At 37.7% G+C, this 26,631-nt stretch overlaps 1 protein-coding gene across 15 annotated transcripts in view; it reads right to left on the bottom strand.

Annotated features, from left to right (window-relative positions):
* Positions 1-26,631, bottom strand: part of CADPS2 (calcium dependent secretion activator 2) — a 535,106-nt gene that overhangs the window by 157,918 nt on the left and 350,557 nt on the right. For all 15 annotated transcript variants that reach the window (XM_053218157.1, XM_053218160.1, XM_053218152.1 and 12 more), the window contains exon 10: positions 99-207. In XM_053218157.1, the coding sequence (XP_053074132.1) occupies positions 99-207 (109 nt within the window). The remainder of the gene's footprint in view (positions 1-98; positions 208-26,631) is intronic.

Raw genomic sequence — 26,631 nt, 5'->3', positions numbered from 1 at the left:
CTATTCATTCAATGGAGCTTGAAACGTAGAACAGAGACAGGAGAGTTATGAGAATTTCATGAATACATAGCAGAGAAAGAGATTCGGCTTAGAATTACCTGGGTGGGGATCTGTATAATCCACAGTGTATCCTTCAAGCTGCATTAGTTCTTGTGGTTCAGACTTTTTTTCTCTATAACTGCACATAGCGAAGGTATACTGGCTAACCTGCACAAGAGAAGGTTTGCAGATTGCTAGCATGAAATCTCTTTTATTTTTTAATCAGAGGATTCTTTGCCAAATTTTAAAAATTCAATAGGTGTTAGCATTTTTCAAAACCTAACTCAGAAATGAAAGCACCTTTCCTCTGCCAGCTTGCAGTTAGGCCCTTCCATGCCTACGATAACATTTCCCAAGCCGATGATCTGCTGGCCAAGATTCTATGAGACATTAATAGAAGCATCATAAAAAAGTATTCATATTAAAAATAAGTTTGAGAATCACTGGGTTAAATAAAGATAAACAGGCTTATACTGCATGTTTTGTGATGGCCTTTAGTAGGCTAACATACTTTGCGAATCTCTAAGAGTAAGATATAACAGAAGCATTCTCAAACGTGTATGATCATGGAACTACACTTTAAAATGTACTTATTTCCAGACTTCAAAAAAAAAAAAAAGATTTCAGGGGCGCCTGGGTGGCTCAGTTGGTTACGCATCTGAATTCGGCTCAGGTCATGATCATCTCACGGTTTGTGAGCTGGAGCCCTGCGTCACGCTCTCAGCTGTCAGCAGAGCCTGCTTCCAATCTTCTCTCCCCTTTTTTCTCTGCCCCTCACCTGCTTGTATGTGCACACAGACGTGTGCTCTCAAAATAAACAAACAAACAAACAAACAAATAAATAAAAAGATTTCAATAAAAATTGGGAATTTACTGGCCCACATAAGCAAACCCACAGGAAGGTCCAGGGTGGAATGAGTTTTTTGGCAGCCAGAGACTCAACACTGCCAAGATCACTCTGTGTCTCCATTCTACTTCTCTTTTGAAACTGGCTTCATTTTCTTGTGCTGTGGTCTCAGTGACCTAGAACCACAGTGGCCAACAGCTCTTCAGTCACCTCCCTGACTGTCCCACCTGGAGTCTTAAGGCCATATTTGGACCAATCACTACGGCTAAGGGGTAAAACTGACATTAGTCCAGTATGGGTCAAGAGCTTACATCTGTGGCAAAGAATGTCAAATGCTCCAATAGGTGGGCTCTGAGATGTTCCCCCCAAATAGAGAGGGGAAGTGCTGTTCCCAGCAGGAGAAAAGAATGTTTGGTGGATTAACACTTAAACTGCAAAATATTGTAGAACACAGGATTCCATGGAAAACAGTTTGGGTAATGTGAATTATGCCCCCTTTCCACTTATAAACATAAATGAAAGTAAGAAAACACAAAAAATACCTTTCAATACACAAAAACTAAAGAGGGCTCGAGAGCTAATTATGGAAAAAAGTTACACAGACTATGCTAAAGTTAAGAAATTCTCCTTATTAAAGGACACCACAAAGAAAGTAAAAAGGAGGGGCGCTTGGGTGGCTCAGTCGGTTAAGCGTCTGCCTTCAGCTCAGGTCATGATCTCGCGATTTGTGAGTTGGAGCCCTGCATCAGGCTCTGTGCTGACAGCTCAGAGCCTGGAGCCTGCTTTGGATTCTGTGTCTCTGGCTCTCTCTGCCCCTCCCCCACTTGTGCTCTGTCTCTATCAAAAATAAATAAAATGTTAAAAAAAAAAAAAGAAATAAAAAGGCAAAGCCATAAACTAAGATGTATGCAAAACATATATTCAGCAAAGAACTGTTACCTATCAACACGGGCTGACAGAGAAGAGCAACAACTGAGCGTCACTAGGGAAGAGGCAATTCTGCTTCAAGACTGTAGCATCACCTCCTGAGTTTCCAGCCTGCTGGAAACTTCCTAGTAGGTAAGCCTCACTGTTTATTATGCAACCCCTTTGATCCAGCAAATCTTAGAACTTATTCTGAGTAAACAAATGGAAAATATTCAAAGATGCGTGCGTGGTATGTTCACTGCAGTACTGAATGTAAGCAAAAACTGGAAAAACCAATAGCGGTTTGGTTAAATACACTACAACATGATCACACAGTACAATGCTATTCAGCCTTCAAAGCACTTACAACAGATTTTTTTTTCCAAGACATATCTTTATTTCTAAGATCTAGCATAAAAAGCAGGTGGAAAAACAAAAATGTAGAGTGTACTTTTTTGGATAAACGCTATACATACATATGAACAGGATACAGATGAAAATATTTATACTAATTACTGAAAAGTGCTATTATGGAGGTGCCTGGGTTACTCAGTCAGTTAAGCCTGATCTTAGCTCAGGTCCTGAAGCTCCACATTGGGCTCTGAGCTGGGTGTGAAGCCTACTTAAAAAAACAAAAAAAGTGTGTGTGTGTGTGTGTGTGTGTGTGTGTATACACATACACACATATGTACATATAAATGTACATATACACCCACACATATATATTTAAAGGTTTTTGTCTGGATACAGTCAACGTATATATATATGCGTGTGTGTGTATATATATATTCAAACCCATTTTTCTTTTCTCTTTCCACAAAGGTAATTATCATGCTGGATTTTGTGTTTACTATTCCCAGGCATGTTTTTACAACTTTTATTACATAAATTTTTAGGTTCCTAGACCCAGTTCCAACCTGGTTTATACATAGGCAGGGTGGTTTCCACACCAATAACAAGCAATGCTCTGGATACCAGTTGGGTATCCTACAATATGCTCAATTGTAACACTATACCAACACAGCACATAGAACTCAAATTCCATAGGTTAAGGGTTCAGTCCTACAAGACAGCTCCACCCCCACTCCCCCTCAGATGCCAGTCATAAACCCAGACTGTAACCTACAGATGGGAGGTTCTTACCACTCTCTCCTTGTACTCCATTTTTTAAGTTTATTTATTTGCACGCGGGGGGGGGGGGCAGGGAAAGGAAGGGGGGTGCAGAGATAGAGGAAGAGAGAGAATCCCAAGCAGGTCCCATACTGTCAGCACAGAGCCCAACTGCAGGGGCTCCAACTCACAAACCATGAGATCATGCCCGGAGTTTAAATCAAGAGTCAGAAGCTTAACTGACTGAGCCACCCAGATGCCCCTCTCTCCTTGTACTTCAGACACTAGTCCAAATTATTACCTGTATTTCTGACTGGCTACAGATCAGGGTTTCCCACAACCTCCTAAGTCTTCCATCCGTTCACCAACCTGAAAAGCTCTCTCAACCCCCTTATTTTGGTTTTTTACAGAGGCTTCATTATAGAGGCTTACTTGATTGGTTAAATCACTGGTCATTGGCAATTTATCCAGCCTCTAGCCTGCCTCCTCCCTGAGGTCTGGGAGGATATGGGGGGTAGGTGGAAGTGAAAGTTCCAGTTCTAATCACACTGCTGATTCTCTAGGCAAACAGCCCCCATGCTTAGGTGGGCTCTAAAATCATCTCATAAACATAAGACAGCTTTACCACTCAGTAGAAAAGTACAAGGATTCTATGCTAGAATGGGGATAAAGACCAAGTATGTATTTATCACAAATCACAATTGCCACATAAGTAAATTGAGAAAATCAAGTACTTCTTCACACATTTTAACACTTTGTATGAATAAGTCATGTACCTTTCTTCTGCAACTTTTCCCCCCAAAAGTTCAACATGATGTTTAGCCATCTTGATACCTACTCTGTTATCTGAACTGCCACACTCTACCCAATGTCTTAATGATGGCCTTCAGTACCTTCCACTTGTTGCCATTAAAAATAGTGCCACAACGGTCATTCTCGCACACATGTGTTAGAGCTGCCTAAAGGGCTACATCAGGGAAGGGAATTGCTAGGCTGTAGGGCATGTGTATCTACATCCTCACTAGACATTGCAAAACTACTTTCCAGTGCATACACACACCAAGGGTCCAGGGGAGCTCCCGGTACTACATATCTTTGCTTAACTTGGTTTTTGAGTCTCTAATATTTTACCAACTTTGACGAATGGTACGTGGCGTGTCTCTATTCTCTGAATTTCTCTGAATTCTCTGAATTCTCATTACTAATACGGCTGAACATTTCCTATTTTTATTAGCCACTTGGGATTTCTTTTCTGTGGGTTACTTTATTAAACAAGTTTGCTCATTTCCTAATGTTATCAGTCATTCAAATCCTTTTCCCATAATCAGTTTTGCAAGAGATTTATTTACCTTTTTGAGCACCTTCAAGGAGTATCTTTGCATTTAGTTATTCCTCCCTATTGTTTTCTATTTCTTAATTTCTGCTATCTTTATTATTTCTCCCTTCTTTTTTGGGAGGGCTTAATTTATTCTTTTATGAATGTTTTAATTCATCTACTTAGCTTACTCATTTTCAGTTGTTATTATATAGGTTCAATAAGCCTAAATGCATATATATCTAGGTTTATTCTAAGTTTACCTTAGCTTAATCTCACAAGTTATCATACAGCATTTTCCTTAGTTCAGTTCTAAATATTTCTCATTTCATTAGGTCTTTTTTACACATGAACTATTTACAAGTGTGCTTTCATATTTGGATGTGTGGTTACATTTTTCTTACTGAGTTTTAAAGTAATTCCATTGTGACCAGAATGATTCAGAATTTTAGTATTTTTTGAAACCTGCTCTGTTGCCTAGGGCATGACCAGTTTTTAAAAGAAGGCTTAAAAAGAAGGCACGCACCATCATTGAATTCAATTTCCTTCCTTAGTAAAAACTTTTTGAGTCAGTTTTTATTTTAAAAATGTCTTTAATTCTACCCTATATATTTTTAAAAAATTTTTTAACGTTTATTTGTGAGACAGAGAGAGACAGAGCATGAACGGGGGAGGGTCAGAGAGAGGGAGACACAGAATCCAAAACAGGCTCCAGGCTCCGAGCTGTCAGCACAGAGCCTGACACGGGGCTCGAACTCACGGACCGTGAGATCATGAACTGAGCCGGAGTCGGACGCTTTACCGACTGAGCCACCCAGAAGCCCCTACCCTATGAATGTTTAGTTGGTTATATAATAATCTAGGCTAATAATCTTTCAGCACTTTGAAGATATTCCATCATCAGAAACCTTACATAATCCACATTGAAAAGTTTGATGAGAGTCTGACTGTGGTCCCCTTGCAGTGAATTTGCCTTTTCTAATTTCTCCTAAATGTACTCTTTATCTTTGTTATCCTGTGTTTTAATTAAAAATTTTCTTTTAAAAGCAAACTCTACCCTTGATGGGCTCCAACTCACAACCCGGAGATCAAGGGGCCTCAAACTCATGACCCTGCATGCTCTACCAATGGAGCCAGCCAGTCCTGTTATCCTATAGTTTTACTGTGAAATTTTAGGGAGTTTTAATGTTTATCTTGGTTAATATTTGTAGTATTTCTTGCATCTGATAATTTGTGACTTTTATCAAATTTTAATCTCATTCATTATCTTTTCAAATGTTGACTCTATCTCATTTGCCCTTTACTCCTTCTTCAAATTCTATCACAAGTATCTTGGAACTGTAGATTCTTTCCTACCTTTTAACCTCTGCATACTTTATGCTTCTTCATTTCTCTATGCTGAGTAATTTCTTAAGATTATAATATTCTATCATTAATTACATCACTAATTTTCTCTTTAGATGTGTCTAACCTACTGTTTAACCTGTCCAATAAAGACATAATTTCAATGACTTTAAAATTTTTACTAGCTCCACATAGTCCTATTCCAAAACTGCTTGTTCATTTTTCATAGTGTGTTTTTTCTTATAGTTTTGAATCAGTTTATAAATTTCATCACCCTAAGTTTAATTATTTTGTAGTTTATACATATTATAGTTATTACTAAAATTCTTGGGTGTATAAATAAGTGGTTTATTGTTCTGTGATTTTAAATTATGAGCTCATATCCAACACCATTTTATCTGTGGATATTTTATAAAACCTACTTTAAAGGTTCATCTCTCCAAAAAGTTTTTTAAAAATGTCAGATGCCTCAGATATATCACCAATCCATAAGTACTTTTTATGTTTATTTCTTAACTTGAGCATTTCTCCCTTAAATTTGTATAAAATAAATTAGAACTTCAACATTCTCTGAGTACAGGCTAATAGTTACAAATTCTCAGGAGTCATTTTTACTCCATATTTAGAGCCAAATATAAATTTACTAGCCTGGGGGCAGGTTTTTTTTTTCCTAGTCCACATTTCACAGTGATCTAGATCTTTTAAGTTCTTTATGAGAAGATCTCTTATCCAAATTCCCACTCTGAGTATGCCTCAGGGTATGTTTTCTTTGCGTGAACAGTAAAATCCCTACAAACCAACATCAACACCCTTGTGTGTCCAGCCCCAATACCGCTACAAAGTCAACTCACAAGCTTCACTCTTTGGTCCCTGGGGTTTTCCTTTCTTCTTGCAGTTCAGATATGCATGTAAAAAAGATGTGTATTATACCTTACCCAGCATTTCTAGGTGTTTTCCATAAAAGATTTCTTAGCATTACATTGAAGACTAGCCAAGACCCCAATTCAAATGCTTTTGCTAATCCTTCAATTCTAATTTTTTTATAGAGATTCTGAATAATAGGTCTAGTTTTCATATATATGAGAAAAACTATTATATTCACCACATTCCAGGAAAAGAAGTTTGTTGATGGGGTTTGCATGTAAAATCAAAATATGTTCAAATTTATAAGGGAGACTGATAAGACCAGTGACAGACCTATCTACTGAAACTTGGCAGGCCGGAAAGGAATGGCAGGAAATCTTCAATGTGATGAAGAGAAAACACATGCAGCCAAGAATCCTTTATCCAGCAAGTCTGTCATTCAGAATAGGAGAGATAAAGGTCTTCCCAAACAAAAACTGAAGGAATTCATCACCACTAAACCAGCCCTACAAGAGATCCTAAGGGGGATTCTGTGAGTGAAATGTTGCAGGGACCGCAAAGTACCAGAGACATCACTACAGGCATGAAACCTACAGACATCACAATGAATCTAAACCCATATCTTTCTACAACACTGAATGTAAATGGACTAAATGCTCCAACCAAAAGACATGGGGTATCAGAACGGATAAAAAAACAAGACCCATCTATTTGCTGTCTACAAGTGACTCATTTTAGACCTGAGGACACCTTCAGAATGAAAGTGAGGGGATGGAGAACTATCTACCATGCTACTGGAAGTCAAAAGAAAGCTGGAGTAGCCATACTTATATCAGACAAACTAGACTTTAAATTAAAGGCTGTAACAAGAGATGAAGAAGGTCATTATATAATAATTACAGGGTCTAACCATCAGGAAGAACTAACAATTATAAATGTCTACGCTCCAAATACAGGAGCTCTGAAATATATAAAACAATCGCAAACATAAGCAACCTTACTGATAAGAATGTGGTAATTGCTGGGGACTTTAATACCCCACTTACAACAATGGATAGATCATCTAGACACATGGTCAATAAAGAAACAAGGGTCCTGAAAGATACATTGGATCAGATGGACTTGACAGATATATTTAGAACTCTGCATCCCAAAGCAACAGAATATACTTTCTTCTTGAGTGCACATGGAACATTATCCAATATATTTCACATACTGGGTCACAAAACAGCCCTTCATAAGTATACAAGAATTGAGATCATACCATGCATACTTTCAGACCCATAATGCTATGAAGCTTGAAATCAACCACCGGAAAAAGTCTGGAAAACCTCCAAAAGCATGGAGGTTAAAGAACACCCTACTAAAGAATGAATGGGTCAACCAGGCAATTAGAGAAGAAATTTAAAAATATATGGAAACAAATGAAAATGAAAATACAACAATCCCAATGCTTTGGGATGCAGCAAAGGCAGTCCTGAGAGGAAAATACATTGCAATCCAGGCCTATCTCAAGAAACAAGAAAAATCCCAGATACAAAATCTTAACAGCACACCTAAAGGAAACAGAAGCAGAACAGCAAAGACACCCCAAACCCAGCAGAAGAGAAATAATGAAGATCAGAGCAGAATTAAACAAAATAGAATCTAAAAAAACTGTAGAGCAGATCAATGAAACCAAGAGTTGGGTTTTTGAAAAAATAAACAAAATTGATAAACCTCTAGCCAGGCTTCTCAAAAAGAAAAGGGAGATGACCCAAATAAAATTATGAATGAAAATGGAATTATTACAATCAATCCCTAAGAAATATAAGCAATTATCAGGGAATACTATGAAAAATTATATGCCAACAAGCTGGACAACCTGGAAGAAATGGACAAATTCCTAAGCACCCACACACTTCCAAACTCAATCAGGAGGAAATAGAAAGCTTGAACAGACCCATAACCAGCGAAGAAATTGAATCAGTTATCAAATATCCCAACAAATAAGAGTCCAGGACCAGATGGCTTCCCTGGGGAATTCTACCAGACATTTAAAGCAGAGTAATACCTATCCTTCTCAAGCTGTTCCAAAAAATAGAAAGGGAAGGAAAACTTCAAGATTCATTCTATGAAGCCAGCATTACTTTGATTCCTAAACCAGACAGAGACCCAGTAAAAAAAGAGAACTACAGGCCGATATCCCTGATGAATATGGATGCAAAAATTCTCAATAAGATACTAGCAAATCGAATTCAACAGCATATAAGAAATATTCACCATGATCAAGTGGGATTCATTCCTGGGATGCAGGGCTGGTTCAACATTCGCAAATCAATCAACGTGATACATCACATTAATAAAAGAAAAGACAAGAACCATATGATCCTGTCAATCGATGCAGAAAAAGCATTTGACAAAATTCAGCATCCTTTCTTAATAAGGACCCTCGAGAAAGTCGGGATAGAAGGAACATGCTTAAACCTCATAAAAGCCATTTATAAAAAGCCCACGGCTAATATCATCCTCAATGGGGAAAAACTGAGAGCTTTCCCCCCTGAGATCAGGAACATGACAGGGATGTCCACTCTCACCGTTGTTGTTTAACATAGTGTTGGAAGTTCTAGCATCAGCAGACAACAAAAGGAAATCAAAAGCATCCAAAATGGCAAAGATGAAGTCAAGCTTTCATGTTTTGCAGATGACATGATACTATACATGGAGAACCCAATAGACTCCACCAAAAGTCTACTAGAACTGATACATGAATTCAGCAAAGTTGCAGGATACAAAATCAGTGTACAGAAATCGGTTGCATTCTTATACACTAATAATGAAGCAACAGAAAGACAAATAAAGAAACTGATCCCCTTCACAATTGCACCAAGAAGCATAAAATACCTAGGAATAAATCTAACCAAAGATGTACAAGATCTGTATGCTGAAAACTATAGAAAGCTTATGAAGGAAATTGAAGAAGATATAAAAAAATGGAAAAACATTCAGTGCTCATGGGTTAGAAGAATAAATATTGTTAAAATGTCAATACTATCCAAAGCTATCTACACATTCAATGCAATCCCAATCAAAATTGCACCAGCATTCTTCTCGAAGCTAGAACAAGCAATCCTAAAATTTGTACGGAACCACAAAAGACCCCCAATAGTCAAAATAATTTTGAAGAAGAAGACCAAAGCAGGAGGCATCACAATCCCAGACTTTAGCCTCTACTACAAAGCTGTAATCATCAAGGCAGCATGGTATTGGCACAAAAACAGACACATAGACCAATGGAATAGAATAGAAACCCCAGAACTAGACCCACAAAAGTATGGCCAACTCATCTTTGACAAAGCAGGAAAGAACATCCAATGGAAAAAAGACAGTCTCTTTAACAAATGGTGCTGGAAGAACTGGACAGCAACATGCAGAAGGATGAAACTAGACCACTTTCTTACACCATTCACAAAAATAAACTCAAAATGGATAAAGGACCTGAATGTGAGACAGGAAACCATCAAAACCCTAGAGGAGAAAGCAGGAAAAGACCTCTCTGACCTCAGCCACAGCAATTTCTTACTTGACACACCCGCAAAGGCAAGGGAATTAAAAGCAAAAATGAACTACTGGGACCTCATGAAGATAAAAAGTTTCTGCACTGCAAAGGAAACAATCAACAAAACTAAAAGGCAACCAACGGAATGGGAAAAGATATTTGCAAATGACGTATCAAAAGGCTAGTACCCAAAATCTAAAAGAGCTCACCAAGCTCCACACCCAAAAAACAAATAATCCAGTGAAGAAATGGGCAGAAAACATGAAGAGACACTTCTCTAAAGAAGACATCCAGATGGCCAACAGGCACATGAAAAGATGCTCAACATCGCTCCTCATCAGGGAACTACAAATCAAAACCACACTCAGATATCACCTCACGCCAGTCAGAGTGGCCAAAATGAACAAATCAGGAGACTGTAGATGCTGGCAAGAACGTGCAGAAACGGGAACCCTCTTGCACTGTTGGTGGGAATGTAGACTGGTGCAGCCACTCTGGAAAACAGTGTGGAGGTTCCTCAAAAAATTAAAAATAGACCTACCCTATGACCCAGCAATAGCATTGCTAGGAATTTACCCAAGGGATCGAGGAGTGCTGATGCATAGGGGCACTTGTACCCCAATGTTTATAGAAGCACTTTCAACAATAGCCAAATTATGGAAAGAGCCTAAATGTCCATCAACTGATGAATGGATAAAGAAATTGTGGTTTATGTACACAATGGAATACTACATGGCAATGAGAAGGAATGAAATATGGCCCTTTGTAGCAATGTGGATGGAACTGGAGAGTGTTATGCTAAGTGAAATAAGCCATACAGAGAAAGACAGATACCATATGTTTTCACTTTTATGTGGATCCTGAGAAAGTTACCAGAAGACAGTGGGGTGGGGAAGGAAGAAAAAAAGAGGTTAGAGAGGGAGGGAGCCAAAACATAAAGGACTCTTATCAACTGAGAACTGAGGGTTGATGGGGGGGGGTTGTTGGAGGGTGAGAGGAAGGAGAGGGTGGGTGATGGGTATTGAGAAGGGCACCTATTGGGATAAGCACTGGGTGTTGTATGGAAACCAGTTTGACAATAAATTTCGTATTAAAAAAAAAAACCTCAGATGTTCTTAACAGGAAGCATAAATAAAGCTGAAATACAAACTGTAAAAAAATGTTAAAATTTGTCTTATAATTAAAATATAATTATTAGATTTCAGGGGACTACTACACAAAGTAATACTTCTGTGACCAACTGTTAACAAAACAGGAAATATATCAAGCCAATTATCCAAAAAGTTCCCCTTTTTATTCTTTCATTTGGAAGAATCATATAAACCTGGCTGAAAGAAAGTCTCCTGACACATCACCACACGAACAATCTGGAATCTGCTGGGAGAAAGATGACTAGAACAGAAAGGTCTGCCTTCTCTGCACGGCTTGCAAAAATCTCCCACAAATATTAGTCGGAATTTATAGCTACCACTGCGTTTGGTACTCCAGACAGGCTCCCCAGCAAGACTTGTCCACTTTTATTCATTTCTCTACTGAACTCCCAAGCAGGAATAGATCACCTCCACCTTTGAAATTGCATGATTTATATAGATTTCCTAATCTAGTAAGCCCTCCTCCTCCCTCTAGCACCCTTACAAACTTGTCCCCTTCACACCTAACTGCATTTACTTGGCTGTTGTCTCTTTGTGACTCACTGGCTCCCACAGTGCCTGGCATATCGTCCCTGCCTTTTAATTTCTCTGGGAAATTAAACTTATTTCAATTTAATAAAATTATTCAGCCAACGTTTGAAAATCTATTATCTTTGTTAGGACAGATCACATACTTACCTTGTTTAAAAAAAATACTAATAGTCTAGCAGTCCAAATTACCCTACTTGTACTCTTTTTTAAAAAAAATTTTTTAACGTCTATTCATTTTTGAGACAGAGAGAGAGCATGAATGGGGGAAGGTCAGAGAGAGAGAGGGAGACACAGAATCTGAAACAGGCTCCAGGCTCCAAGCTGTCAGCACAGAGCCCGACGCGGGCCCGAACCCACGGACCGCGAGATCATGACCCGAGCTGAAGTCGGACGCCCAACCGACTGAGCCACCCAGGCGCCCCCCCTACTTGTACTCTTAAATGAATCCTCCTCCACTTACCATTCAAGTAATATTAGATTTTTTAAAATGTCAAACACTGTACTTAAAATGTTCAGGAAACAATAAACATGAGGCTAAGTTCATTCCTTTATCCAACTAGGCTGTCTGAAGCACCCAGAGTGTGATGGACCCACTTTTAAGAGCCACGGAGGAACCAGGTCTTAGTCTTCCAGGTATACCAATAGCTACGATGTGATCACAGTCCTAAGAAACCCATTAAAATCACAAGATCACTAGGAAAAAAACAAAATGAAATATCAAAGAACAATTGAAAAACGGCAATTAGGGAGTGATTATATTAAAAAGAAATCTTAACTTCCTCAAAAACATCTGATTCATGTGAGACCTTGCTATATTTTATGTTTTTACTATAAGAAAAAGGTAAAGCCGAAATATTATAAGCACTGCAAACTGAAAACTCATCAGGAAAAATGGTGAGATATGTATTATGTAATAGTATAGATGGGATTGGATTTCTCAGCATTGTAGGTTTACTTTCTGATAGTATTGTCCTAATATTCTACAAGATATTTAATCAGTAAATATTAATGAATAAAATACTGTTACATTTGATAGAATTATAGATTTCAGCTGGGTGGGGAGGATCTTAAGAACATTTGGAAACTAGAGACTATGATATCTAGAGGACTCAGGTCTCACTAAATCACTAATAATTAAAACCCAGAGTTAAGCTTCAATGAAAAGAAAAAATAAGATTATTCCATAGGACATACTAGTATTGGGGGATCGGGGTTCAGGGCCCTGGAGATAATGATCTCTACTCCAGAGTTCACAGAAGAGCAAACTGACTTTCCCAAGGTCACTCAGAAGGAAAATGTCATCTTGAGTCTAGAAACATAACTCTCCTCAGATACAGTTAGTACTCCTTCTAATATACCACCTTATTTTATAATTGGCATTCTAAAGCTTATCCTGTTTTCCCACATAAGCCAATTACCTCATATATTCTATGGTAACATTATCATTTAAGATAGCTATAAAATATACAGTTATATGTAAGAATCTATAATCAAAGACTACTAAGGTTATGAGAGAGAAAGAAATTGAATAGCAAGTAATTTGAGGCATTATGCATTATTCTTTTATTATCTTCTTCAGGTACATATTCAATACATCATTTGTTTCATTTGTTTTGCCTTTTATTTTACTTTTAATTGATTGTCGAGTTAGCCAACATACAGTGCAGTCTTGGCTTCAGGAGTAAATTCCCAAGATTCATCACTTACATACAACATCCAGTGCTCATCCCACCCCCCCCCCCAACCTTTCACCCCCATTAACCCTAGTTTGTTCTCTGTATTTAAGAGTCTCCTATAGTTTGCTTCCTTCTCTGTTTATAACTTATTTTTCTTTCCCTTCCCCTATGGTCTTCTGTTAAATTTCTCAAGTGCCACATATGAGTGAAATCATATGAGATCTGTCTTTCTCTGACTGACTTACTTCACTTAGCATAATACCCTTTAGTTTCATCCACCTTATTACAAATGGAAAGATTTCTTTTTCATTGCCAAGTACTATTCCATTATATATATACATATACATATATATACATATATATAGTATAACATAATATAAGTAAATATATGCGACATCTTCTTTATCCATTTATCAGTTGATGGACATTTGGGCTCTTTCCATAATTTGGCTATTGTTGACAGCGCTGCTATAAACATTGGGGTGCATATGCCCCTATGAATCAGCACTCCTGTATCCTCTGGATAAATTCCCAGAAGTGCTACTGCTGGGTTGTAGGGTAGTTCTATTTTTAATTCTCTGAGGAACCTCCACAGTTTTCCAGAGCAGCTGCACCAATTTGCATTCCCACCAATAGTGCAAGAGGGTTCTCCTTTCTCCACATCCTTGCCAATATCTGTTGTTTCCTCAGTTGTTAATTTTAGCCACTCTGACAGGTGTGAGGTAGTATCTCAATATGGTTTTGATTTGTATTGCACTGATGATGAGCGATATTGAGCATCTCTTTATGCCTCTGTTTGTCATATGGATTTCTTTGGAAAAGTGTCAATTCATGTCTTTTGCCCATCTCTTCACTGGATTATTTGTTTTTCAGGTATTGAGTTTGATAAGTTCTTGATAGATTTTTGATACTAATCCTTTACCTGATATGTTATTTGCAAATATCTTTTCCCATTCTGTAGGTTGCCTTTTAGTTTTGTTGACTGTTTCCTTTGCTGTGCAGAAGCTTTTTATCTTGATGAGGTCATAATAGTTCATTTTTGCTTTTCTTTCCCTTGCCTCTTACGACATGTCAAGAAGTTGCTGCGGCTGAGGTCAAAGAGGTTGCTGCCTGTTTTCTCCTGTAGGATTTTGATGGTTTCCTGTCTCACATTTAGGTCTTTCATCCATTTTGGATTTATTTTTGTGTATGGTGTAAGAAAGTGGTCCAGTTTCATTCTTCTGCATGTTGCTGTCCATTTCTCCCCGCACCATTTGCTTAAGAGACTGTCTTTTTTCCTTTGGATACGCTTTCCTGCTTTGTCAAAGATTGGTTGGCCATATATCTGTCGGTTTATTTCTGGGTTCTCTATTCTATCCCATTGGTCTATGTGTCTGTTTTTGTGCCAATACCATGCTGTCTTGATGATTACAGCTTTGTAATATAGGCTAAAGTCTGGGATTGGAATGCCTTCAGCGTTAGTTTTCTTTTTCAACATTTCTTGGGCTATATATGGGGTCTTTTGCAGTTCCATACAAATTTTGGGTTTATTCTAGCTCTGTGAAGAATGCCGGTGCTATTTTGATTAGGATTGTATTTAATGTGTAAATTGCTTTGGGTAGTATTGACATTTTAACAACCATTATTTGTTTTATACTAATTGTTGATGATATCTTTAATGAATATAAAATTATAACCCTTTGATGTGTTTAATACTGCTCTTAAAGTTTCCTTGGTCTAAATATTGTCACACTTTCTCTCTCTGTTCTTACTGTTTTTTTTTGTGGTGTATCCCGGAAAGCCACCATACATATGGATTTTGTTTTTTAATCCCATTCTGAGAATCTGACTCCTAAAACTTCTATTTACCACATGCCTATTGCTGTCTTCTGTTTTATGTTTACTAAAGTTTTCTAGGCATCCTAATTTGTAGACTTTAAAACTTTTCAAGGACAGAGTTGACCCCATATTTTCTCTATTGAAAATATAAACTAATTTCTGATTGTTTCTTACACAACTTGAGGAGTACAGCCTGTTTTTATTACTGCATTCATTAACTTTGAGTTTATGTTTCACATCTTGTTATAATTACTTCATACATCCACAACTTGTTCAGGAACAATCCTCATGTTTACAAGTGTTGGGCTCAAAGTATTTTATAACATTAATAGAGATTCAGCTATATTTTCTATCATTACTCTTTAATTCTTTTCTATTTTAAGTTTCCTATTCCCGAGAGACTATACTCCTTCATCTCAAATACCAGGAGCTCCTCTTTATATATTTTCAGGAAGGTGACTTACAGATCTTGGATGTATACCAAATTCTCAAGTCAATTTTCCATTAATTCTCTGTAGATCTAACTCTACTAATTTCTGTATTTGAGTGTAACACTCAACACACATTTTTAATTGAAAAAATGTTTTAGAAGAAATTGAAAATACCTTCTTCTCACTAAATTTCCTGAAATGTGGGAAGTCTGTATTTCTGCAGGCTTAATTTCTTTGAAATATCAGAAAATGTTCCTTTTATTTTTATTTTCACCATTGCTCTTATCACTACTTCTGTTTTATCTGTGCTCTCTTCCCATTTAGATAAGCAGATTTTGGTCATACTGAGTATTTGCTTTCTTTCCTTAGTATAGGTAGGTAGGGTTTTGACTTCACACTTTTGAAGCTTCTCTGGTCTTCCATATTACTGACTTCATCTATGTCGTGTTCATTCTGTACATTACCTAGAATGTGGACATCAACTTGTTTTTTGCCTTATTTTTTAGAGCTCTTTTATTAATCTCAGCCAACTCTCATTTTCACTTTTCAATAGTGTCCATGTTTCTTATAAATTAAACAAAATCAGTATATTTGATTTTAATATTACAGAATCCTTTGATAGGTCTCCATAGGTCTCCACACTACCCTGCCCCTTTCTCCATCCTCAAACAAACAGTGATCTTGCAAGGTCTGATTTCGGCAAATGACAGGAAATCCTCACTGATTCCCCTTCATCTCCTACTAGAGAACTGACAGGATTTACCTCTTCAAACTCAAGCTGGAGAGAAGTAGAAATGAACAGCTCTCTCTAACCCAATTTTCATTTTCTAGCAGGCATTTATGTAGTGAGATGTGCATAGGAATTTTTCCAGCTGCAGTGCTGTGGTGCTCTACATTCAGAGGCAAAACAAAGTATTTGAAAATTAGATGGCTTTTGCATTTTTTGCTTTTGGCAAAGTTATGAAAGGAACTAATTTAGTTATAAGATGACAGAATATTAAAAATATTTTTTATGATATATCACTATGTGTTGGGGGAATCTAATTTAGGAACTTACACACACACGCGCACGCACACACACACACACCGGTTGAGAAACTGAGTGATGTGACAAAACCATTTCCATAAACCTACTTAGGTGAGCCGAGTTCATTCATGCTTATATCTCCAACACTATAAACAAGGAGTCAGTCTGAAACCTTTTCTCATTTTAGAAAAATACTCATTTACAGATAAATTGGGAAGGGAAGCCATATCCAGCTCATTAAGATGGGCATTTCCAATAAACTTTATGTTTAATAATTGTCCTTTAAATTGTCATATATTTATATGCTTTTATCAGTTTTCTTCTACTTATCATTGCAAATATACATCAACATAAAATAATTTTTAATACTGAAAGCCTTTTGTTTATAACAGTTTGCTTTCTCCTTTTCAAAGTCTTAATTTTATTCAGGTGAGGTAGTTTAACTAACTTGGTTTGTTCAAACAGAGGGAGAAGGGGAAATAAATCTGGGTGTTTAGTATATAAAGATGTAATGATGGGGGCACCTGGGTGGCTCAGTCAGTTGAGCATCTGACTCTTGATTTCAGCTCAGGTCATGATCTCATGGTCGTGGGATCAAGCCCAGCATCTGGCTCTGCACTGGGCATGGAGCCTGCCTGAGAGTCTCTCCTTCTGTACCTCCCCTGCTCATGCAATGTGCTTTCTTTCTCTCTCAAAACAAAATATTTAAAAAAGATGTAATGATGGAGCTATTTTTAGTGAAAGGCGCTTTTTGTCTTTCCCATGTTATTTTTTTGCATGTGTTAGCAATCTGTTCTCTGCTGAAGTCTGTTTATGTGGCATAAACAGAAATTTATTGTCTCCCTGTTCTGGAGGCGAGAAGTTTAAAATCAAGGTTGGTTCTTTCTGAGGGCTGTGAGGGACCATCTATCCTGGGTCTCTCCCATCACTTCTAGTGGTTTATGAGCAATTTTTGGCATATCTTAGTTTGTAGAACTATCATCTCCACCTCTGCTTTCACCTACCCGTGACGCTCTCCCTGTGTGCAGGACTACTCCCAAACACCTTCTTCTTTACGAGGACACCAGTCATCCTGGCTTAGAGCCCCCACTCTTTTACACTATGACCTCATCCTAATTACAACACTATTTCCAACTAAGTCACATTCTAAGACACCAAGTGGTTAGGACTTCACTGGAATTTTTTTTTAATTCCAATTTTGTAGACTTTTTAATTGCAGAGAAGCATGATAGAGTGATCAGATAGGATTATAAAACATAATATTTATTTCCTAAGAGTAAATTTCTGTTGGGAAAGAGCCATGGAAATAAGAACTCGAGGGGAAAAAAGCTACTGATATTCAATTTTCCATGGTTACAGGTAGATATAGATTCACAACAGCATTTAGATTCTACCAGGCATGCTTACAATTGATAAATGGTTTTATGTTAGAAACTATATCCACTGCAACTAATTTATGGTGAAAAGTTATAATGATCTAGAAGTTGCACAAAATTATTTTAAGGGACAATATATTAACGCAACAGTTTGAAGACTAATGTGAATGTAATCTGGTCTTTTAGAAAGCTGTATTTTGTCCTTCTTTGGTATTTTTTACAGATCTGGGAGTTAGTGTTTCCTTGCCTACTAATCAGAATGGTAAATAACTGACTTTCGCTTCATGTGCATTTATAATTTTCATATCTTCTTCCATTCTTATGGGTATTTCACACTCTCTTATTCATTCAACAAATATTTACTGAGCATCTAGAGTGAATATTTCTAGTTCTTGAGGATTACAACAAATCCCCCAGCATCAGAATCAGAGAAAAAATTAGAAAAATGAAATCAATCTCACACAGAGAGAACAGAGAAGACTCAATCACAAATAAACAAAGAGATACCTAAAACAATTTTGAGTCGTGAATTGTCTCCAAGAAAAAAAAAAAAGCAGAGTAAAGAGAGTGATAGTTAAAGGGGTATATTTTTGATAATTTGGCCAGAAAAGAGCTCTCTAAAAATAATCATATTAAGGTACATTAAATTTGGATTGCCAACAGATTGTTCTACAAGTGTTCTGCAGGACGAGCAAACATTTCTAGTAAATTTTAACTTGTTAAAGGGTTGTTCTCTCTCTCTCTCTCTGTGCAGGACTGTGGGTGATCGTCTCCCATGCTCAGATGCTTGGGCTCAGGCCACAGTGTTTGGCAGAAATCAGTGATTTTTCAGAACACTGGAAGGTGCCCACAACTGGCACTGGTGTATTTTTGTCACTTCAAAGCATTTATGGATAGTCCTTTGCTTTTCCATACAAGAGTAAGCTTAGGAATGCTTTGCTTCATTCTAGGTCAGGCTGCCTGTAAATAAAGACTCTTTCTTCTGTTACCTTATTGCCAGTTACGTTAAGTACAGTATATTACAAGAGTTTATTAATACTGTACTGTAGTCAACATCGTGTGAGCTTATACAATGGCCCCCATGCAGAAAAAGTTGAAAAGGCAGGCAATAAGATGATGATTATGGTGGATGTTAAGAAGGAAATCATCGAGAAGTGTGAGTGAGGTACGCAAGTGGCTGAAATTGCAAGATTTTATAAGAAGTCTAACATCTGCATATCATCTGAAGAGGAGAAGGAGATAAAGGCAGAGGAACCCCTCGCTTCAAAGAGATTAAGGAGGTGTGTAAAATGTGGCAAACTTTGTAGAAAAGTACAACCCCCAGAAGGCAGTAGCAGTGCGAGAATGATAAATCTGTTTAACAATGCAATGTCCCATATCTGCGAAATCCTTAAAAGGAGGCAAAAGCAAGTATCATTGGATAAGTTCCTTGTTAAATCTGCACTTAAAGAACAAGATTCCATTGAGCCAATAGATAGAAGTGATTCCCTTAGTGATAGTGAAAGTTGTCCTACACAATAACCCTCCTCTCTCCTTTCCCTCACACCAGCCATAAAGGTGTTCAAAGGTAAGTGCAGGTTAATTTGTTTTTCTTTATATTGTGCATTTTATTGTTTTGTATTATATTACAGCATCATAATCATTTTTATGTGAATATTTGGGTTTGTGGAATGAATCATCTGAGTTTCCATTATTTCTTATGAGGAAATGTGCTTTGATATACAAGTGCTTTGGGTTACAAGCATGTTTCCGGAATGAATTATGCTCTCAATCCAAGGTTTTACTGTATTTCAAATGGAAGTGAAGTCCCCTTCACAGGCCAGTTTAACACGAGTCTGTTATTGCAAAATGAAAGTCACACTTTCATTCCTCCTCAGTTACTTATTCTTTCCAACTCATCTTTGACATGACCTTGGGAAAATCATTTTAACTCTTCTATACCTCAGTCTGATTTTCTGTAAAAGAGACCACGATAATGCATGCCACAGGGTTTCTCAGACAATCAGAGGTAACTGATGTGGAGCACTGGCACTGGCTTGCCTGTGGAGCAGCAGTCTCCCAACCAACCAAACCCAGCTGTCAGGAAACCATCTTCCTTCTCTCAACTCTCTTCCTTTGTGTATTCCAAGGATCATTTCATTGGGGGTTGGAGATGTGCTTCGTTGTTCTAACACAGGGGAGGCACCTGGCTGATTTGGGGACTGAACTGATTGTGAGGCCATATGCTTCTCTGCTGTGAATGATGGGAGGGCTGTTGGCTTTGCTGTCTCGGCTTGTTTCCCAGCCTCGCTTGGCTCCCTCCCTGTCTCCCTCCCTCTCTCCCCTAGGTTGTTTCTTTCCCATTAAGAACACAGTGGACAATGTTTAAAGTACTTGCTGAATGGATATGTAAATGAACAACAACCTGAGAAAGAGAAGATAGAGATGCCTATAAATGTGGTTTTAGCTAGTATCCCTTTTATTTCTAATGGATAGTATTGTGGCTATAGATTTTAATGTAGGTTTTTAAAATTATTCATCTTTTTAAAAAGGTTTCATCTCTAAAGATCTCTGAGACATATATCAAGTTCATGTGGTCATGCCTTAAAGAAACCAGACTAGGGGCACATGGGTTGCTCAGTCAGGTAAGCGTCCAACTTCAGATCATGATCTCACGGCTGGTAAGTTCAAGTCCCATGTCGGGTTCTGTGCTGACAACTCAGAGCCTGGAGACTGCTTTGGGTTCTGTATCTCCCCCTGTCTCTGTCCCTCCCCTGCTCACACTTTGTCTTTCTCAATAATAAACAAACATTAAAAATAAAAATAAAGAACGTAGACTTGATATGTGTAACCCACCTAAAATGCTAAAAGTTTGCTTGCCATTTAAGATCTAGTCTTCAAAATTACCCAAAGGGCTTGTTTTATTACATGCAGTGTGAAAAGCTTAGATCAGTGCTCTTTCTTTATATAACTTGAAATACAGTTTCAGTTGCTATTCTAGGCTTTATTTCTAGTGTTGTATTTCTAGCTAGCTCTAAATAATTATTTAACACGATAGATATATAAAATTGGGAGAAGCACATTCAAGATCTTTAGAAATTCTAAAGCCTAAAAAACAAACCCCTTCACAACCTCAGGGGAATCACCTACTTTCTAAAGCCATGGGGATTTAAATGATAAGGTATTAAACATTTGTTTTATTTTACTTCGTACCTTTAATATTTTCACATCTCAAAAGTCACTCAAAAGACCCAGACTCTGTCACAGGTAACTGGGCCGAGGGTTTTAACGGAGAGTACAGATGGAACAGGAACACAACACCACAGACTGACAAAGCTACTGCTAAGAATGAGGAAACCTGACCCAGGAGACAACTGAACAAAGTACAGTTTGAATTTCGAATACATGGGCTCCAGAAGCAACTAACTATGAACACCATCCTTTTAAGTCACTGGCTCCATAAGTCCATAGGTCCATAAAATGATGCGGCATTTTGAGCTTCTTTGGATTCCTTGACTAACCCCAAGAGCTTTTACTTTACCCATCTCTTTTGCAAAGTCATGTGAAATCGCATTCCTGAGGCAAACAAACCCTACAATGAGGCCGCAACGTATATGTTAGTGAATCCTTCTGAATGGTGGTAACACCTTGTAGCTACTGGCTTGCCAGCCAAGATCCAAATTAAGGGTCATGGGGAGAAGCTGCCCTCTGAAAGAAGTGGCACTAATAGTCAAAACATGTGGCTAAAAGGAGCGATGGGACCAAGGGGGTCACCCTGCTCCCTGCACTCCCAAGCTAGAGATTTTGCAGCCTGCACTCTGCCCCATCACCACATGCCAGGGAATTAGATAAAAACAGGTGGTCTGACCTAGTATTTATTTTCACTTAAAAGCTTACTTGTACATTAGTGAACAAAGCTCGTATAATATACTACACTGCAACTGAAAATCCTTTTGGTGGAAAGACACAGCAATGATAAACATTCATATACTTAACCCAATCCACTCTTAACTCCATAAAGAATGGATTTATTGAGAATTGGGGGATATAAGCAGACTTTAATCTGAGGACAGCATTAAATCAGGTTTTGGCATCATTACCTTTGACAGGGCACCTTAACTTAGGTGGCTGAGGTCCCACAAGGTAAAATCTGCATCTGCTCTGGGAATCCTCCCATTTCATTTTCAATTGCCAACCTGTTCAACACCTGTGTCCACATGTGCAAGGGCTAACTATGAGTTTTTAGAGACCACAGCATTCAGGTTTGCATGTTGTATTCCTACTGCAGAGATCATGTTAACAGCTGGCAGCTTAGCAACTGCCACCATCTAATTTCAGTAAAGATTAAGGCTTAAAAAATCCTTAGCTGGAAACGTTCTTGGCAGAGGCCAAAGGTGCTGCTAGAGTTATTTAAAAAAAAAAAAAAAATCCCACAGCTTAATTTAATCAAGGAAAAGGAATATATCTTCTTCAAGACCATGATGGATTTGAGGGGAATATATATTTATTGCCTTGACCAAATGGCATAAAAGAGATTTAGCAATCAGTGTATAAACTAAAGAGGGGAAAGGCGGTCTTTTTACACTGCTGAGTGACACACATATATTAATTTAACATATAGTTTCTACTCACAGTAGACTATAAGAAATACAAGACCCTTATTTTCATGGAGCATATATTCTAGAAGGGGTAAAGAAATAATACAAAGACAACTTAAATAAAAAGATCATTCTGATTAGGAATATGCTCTGAAAAAATATAAAATAAGGTACTGGGACAGGGAGTGAGTTGAGAGGTACTTTTAGATTGGGTGAGCAGAAGAGGCCCATTTGAGATGACATCTGACCCGACCCTTGAAAGGATAGAATGAGCCAGACACGGAGAAATGAAAGCAATAGAATGTTCAGAATTTCTACAGAGATATTTATGAGTCGCCGAACAACCATAGATGGAAGAAAGGCAGGGGACTTAATTCAAGGTATATCTTCATAATCACACACTAAAAACTAAACCCATGTTACGTATTTATTTGAGATATGTTTGGAGAGGGAGGCTAGTAACAGTGAGGTGCAATACTACAATTCTTGGCACTGTAATTTATCTGGGGGCAGAACCTTGCAAGTTGAAGTGCTGCTCAGTGTGACCGGGAAAGACTCCCCGAAGACGAAGTTAGCGACAGATTCTGTAGCATCTTCCCCAGGTCGTGGTCGGGGTAATTCTAAGTGTAATGGGAAGCCACAGAACCATTTAAGCAGCGAGAAGGAGCAGAATCGGAGTTAAGCCTCAAATAGATTATTTGGACAATGCAAGCAATAGGTTGTGAGGAGAATGGCGGTGAAGCAGCTGGGATAATGCTGTGGGAGTCTGTAGGAAGGGGACAGTGGTTTCGGCTAGTACAGCAGCAGAGAAAACGGGGAGGACTGGAAGTAAGTGGGGCACTGTGTGGGCTGCAGATCAAACATGACACCTAGGTTTTGTCACGTATGCCCAAATGTAAGTCAATTTTATGGTCCACATAAAGGTCTGAGAAGAAGCCTAAGTTAAAGGACAGGCTATATTCACTTCAATCTTCACTGAGTCTTTACTACGTGGCAAGCACGCTGTACACGTATACGTAAAGATATACTGTACATGCACATAAATATACACATAAGCTATACGTACACACATTTAAAAGTGGACACTTGTAAAGCCATTTTCAAAAAAAAATAGCCCACCAATATTTAATGCTGACTTTACAACATCAGACAATCCTCATTCCTAGGTCCTTTGCGCTTTTTTGCAGGTATGAGCTATACAATAAGAGGAATCCAACATTTCCTTGGAATCTAAATAACAACAAACATTTTAAGGGAACACAGGGGCTATATAAAAGAGGCAGTTTTGCATTGAGATCACCACCTAACCCATATGAGATTCTCCTTACTAAATCCAGCCTAATGTTCACTCCACCTTGTCTTTTATAATTTTAGCTCTTGAGATACAGGTAAACGATCACATAATAGTTCATATTTTAGAACTATTTTGAAGAGTAAATGCATTGTTAGTTAATATCCAAGGGTAAATCATATAAAATGACTATTCTTTTTGCTATGGAAAACTCAATTGATCACAAAGCAAAAGTTATCTTAAAAAATAAAACCTAAGAAAAAATTTCTTATCCTCTAACATTTTGTTCCAAATAAGCCCCCAAGCCAATAGAATTTTCCATTTTCTTTCATATTACAGGTGTGCAATTTGAAAGACAAAATAACATATGCTACTTGACATATAAGGACTATTTATTAACTATAAAAAATAATAAATGAAAAAACAAGCTGAAGTTCTGGTGACTAAGTACTCATGAGTGATCTAAAGGTTTATTATAATCTTACCTTTTCTTATAGGTATCCAAGCCCTTTGGCCCAGTAATTTCATTTCTACAAGAATATGCCCACATACACACAAAACTTAATATATAAAAACTGTACATATGCTGCTTGTACCACTGCTCATTAAAAAAAAGAGGAACTTAAATGTCCAGAAAAGGGGAACTGTTACATAGATTATGTTATCCGTACTATGGGATCCAATCATCTGGTCAAAAGAATAAAGTGGATTTTTATATACCAATATGGCAACTTGTAATATTGTGTAAAGGGGATCAAAACAATGCACACACAGTGTATGGAATAATTCCATTAAGAAGGGTGTGTGTGCACACACACACACACACACACTGGTAGAAGTTTAGGAGGCCACTCTACTGGGGTGCCTGGGTGGCTCAGTCAGTGAAGCATCTGACTTCAGCTTAGGTCATGATTTCGGGGTTCATGGGTTCAAGCCCCGTGTCAGGCTCTGTGTCTACAGCTCAGAGCCTGGAGCCTGCTTCAGATTCTATGTCTCTCTCTCTCTCTGCCCCTCCCCCACTCACGCTCTGTCTCTGTCTCTCAAAAATAAACATTAAAAAAAATTAAAGAAAAAAAGGTCACTCTACTGGCAATGGTTACTTGGCAATGGTCCTCTAAAAAGGAGAATGGAATAATGTGGCAATGGTGGTAGGGGTGTTGTTGATAAAGGCACTTCATTTTCTCCATAAGTACTTTTGTATGATTTGATTTCATCCTACACTGTACGTGCCCTGGGTTTGTAAATTTTAATTTAAAACATAAAGCTAGAGAGCTACTATCCCATGATTTTCTGCATCTGTCAACAGTGTATTCGTCCACTTCATATTACTACAAGCCAACATAGCTGATGACCTCAGACTAAATCTAGACCATAGCGTTTCATCCAGTAGTGGCCTTCTCTGATATGTGACAGCAGCCTGCTGCAGTGGATTTCCTTGTGTGTTGAAGATTTCAGATAGCAAGACACTAGGGCAGTCACTTCTTTAAAGTCTAAAGCAGATTTTGATGGCATCTCACTAAACAGAGTGCTTCTCGCATGTTTGTAGCATGTACAGATCACTCAGTGACATGGATGACTGTTTACATCCTGTGCCAACTCAGCTGATGTGCATGTAATTAACATTATGTCTTGATAGCCTGCTGTTGTTTGCAGAACTTCAAGTCATGATTCTGGCACACTGACAACAAGCAGTGAACACTTTGATACAGAGTCAACACAACACTGATGTCAGTTTCCAGTGATGTCACACAATAAGTGCCCTTCATGAGCACGACACTATGCTATCACTAGCCGTTTCTAGTAAAAGTGCTCTGTACCTCATGAAATGAATGATCCACAGAGATTATTCCTATATATATTTGTCTTCACATCAACTGTATTTGTGTGCATCCATTTAATCATAGCACGATGACAGAGAAAATAAAAGTCTACTCTCTAGACTATATGTGGATTTGAATGCTTGACTCTATCACATGCTAACTTTCCAATTCCAGGTAAATAACATAACCCCTTTGTGTATCAGTTGTATCTGTACAACAGGGATCATAACACCTATCCCTCAAACATACCTCATTCTGTGTTAAAAAGTGCATTGCATAAATGCCTGTTACTATTGCTTAATAAGTATTAGAATAAATACAGCAATACCTACAGTAGTAGGTGAGAGTGCTTCAGAAATATCTGGATTACAGAATATGCACTACATGGGGACAGTTATTTGAATAGGCATTAGCAGAACACAGAATTATGAAATAATTCCTTTTGATTAAATCTTAGAGAATTTTAAGACTATTAAATGGTTGGACTATAATGAACAAAAATGTATTAGTGTCATAAGTACTTCACAATAATGATATACTCCAAATCAAATAGTAAAACACTGAAGAAGTATAAGAAAAATGAGTAAGAAACATAAGTTTAATTTTGATAAGATTTCAAACATATTCTTCAAAATCAACTGTTCTTTCAGTTTGGCTTGAATCAACATTTACTTTCATTCATTCATTGAAAAAAAAAAGCAGCCTCTTAAGAAACATGAAAATCTATTTAACACAGTTATTATACTGACTTCAGAATCTAAATGGAGACCAAATCTTACTTACTTAGAATCTTACTTAGAAGCTAGAAAAGCACCCCATATTAACAAATAATTTATTTTCCCATTTTGGACTCTGCTTTAAATGTTGATGTGAAAGTCTTTTCACCTCAGCAGCCCCTCAAGTGTTCACTTTGAACAATGACTTTGCAGCTGGCCAAACCAGGCTCGCGATCAATTTTTATGAGTACAAA

Source organism: Acinonyx jubatus, chromosome A2, assembly GCF_027475565.1.
Source record: "Acinonyx jubatus isolate Ajub_Pintada_27869175 chromosome A2, VMU_Ajub_asm_v1.0, whole genome shotgun sequence".
NCBI lineage: Eukaryota > Metazoa > Chordata > Mammalia > Carnivora > Felidae > Acinonyx > Acinonyx jubatus.
Note: the sequence above shows the minus strand (reverse complement) of the source record. Positions and strands in the feature narration are given on the sequence as shown.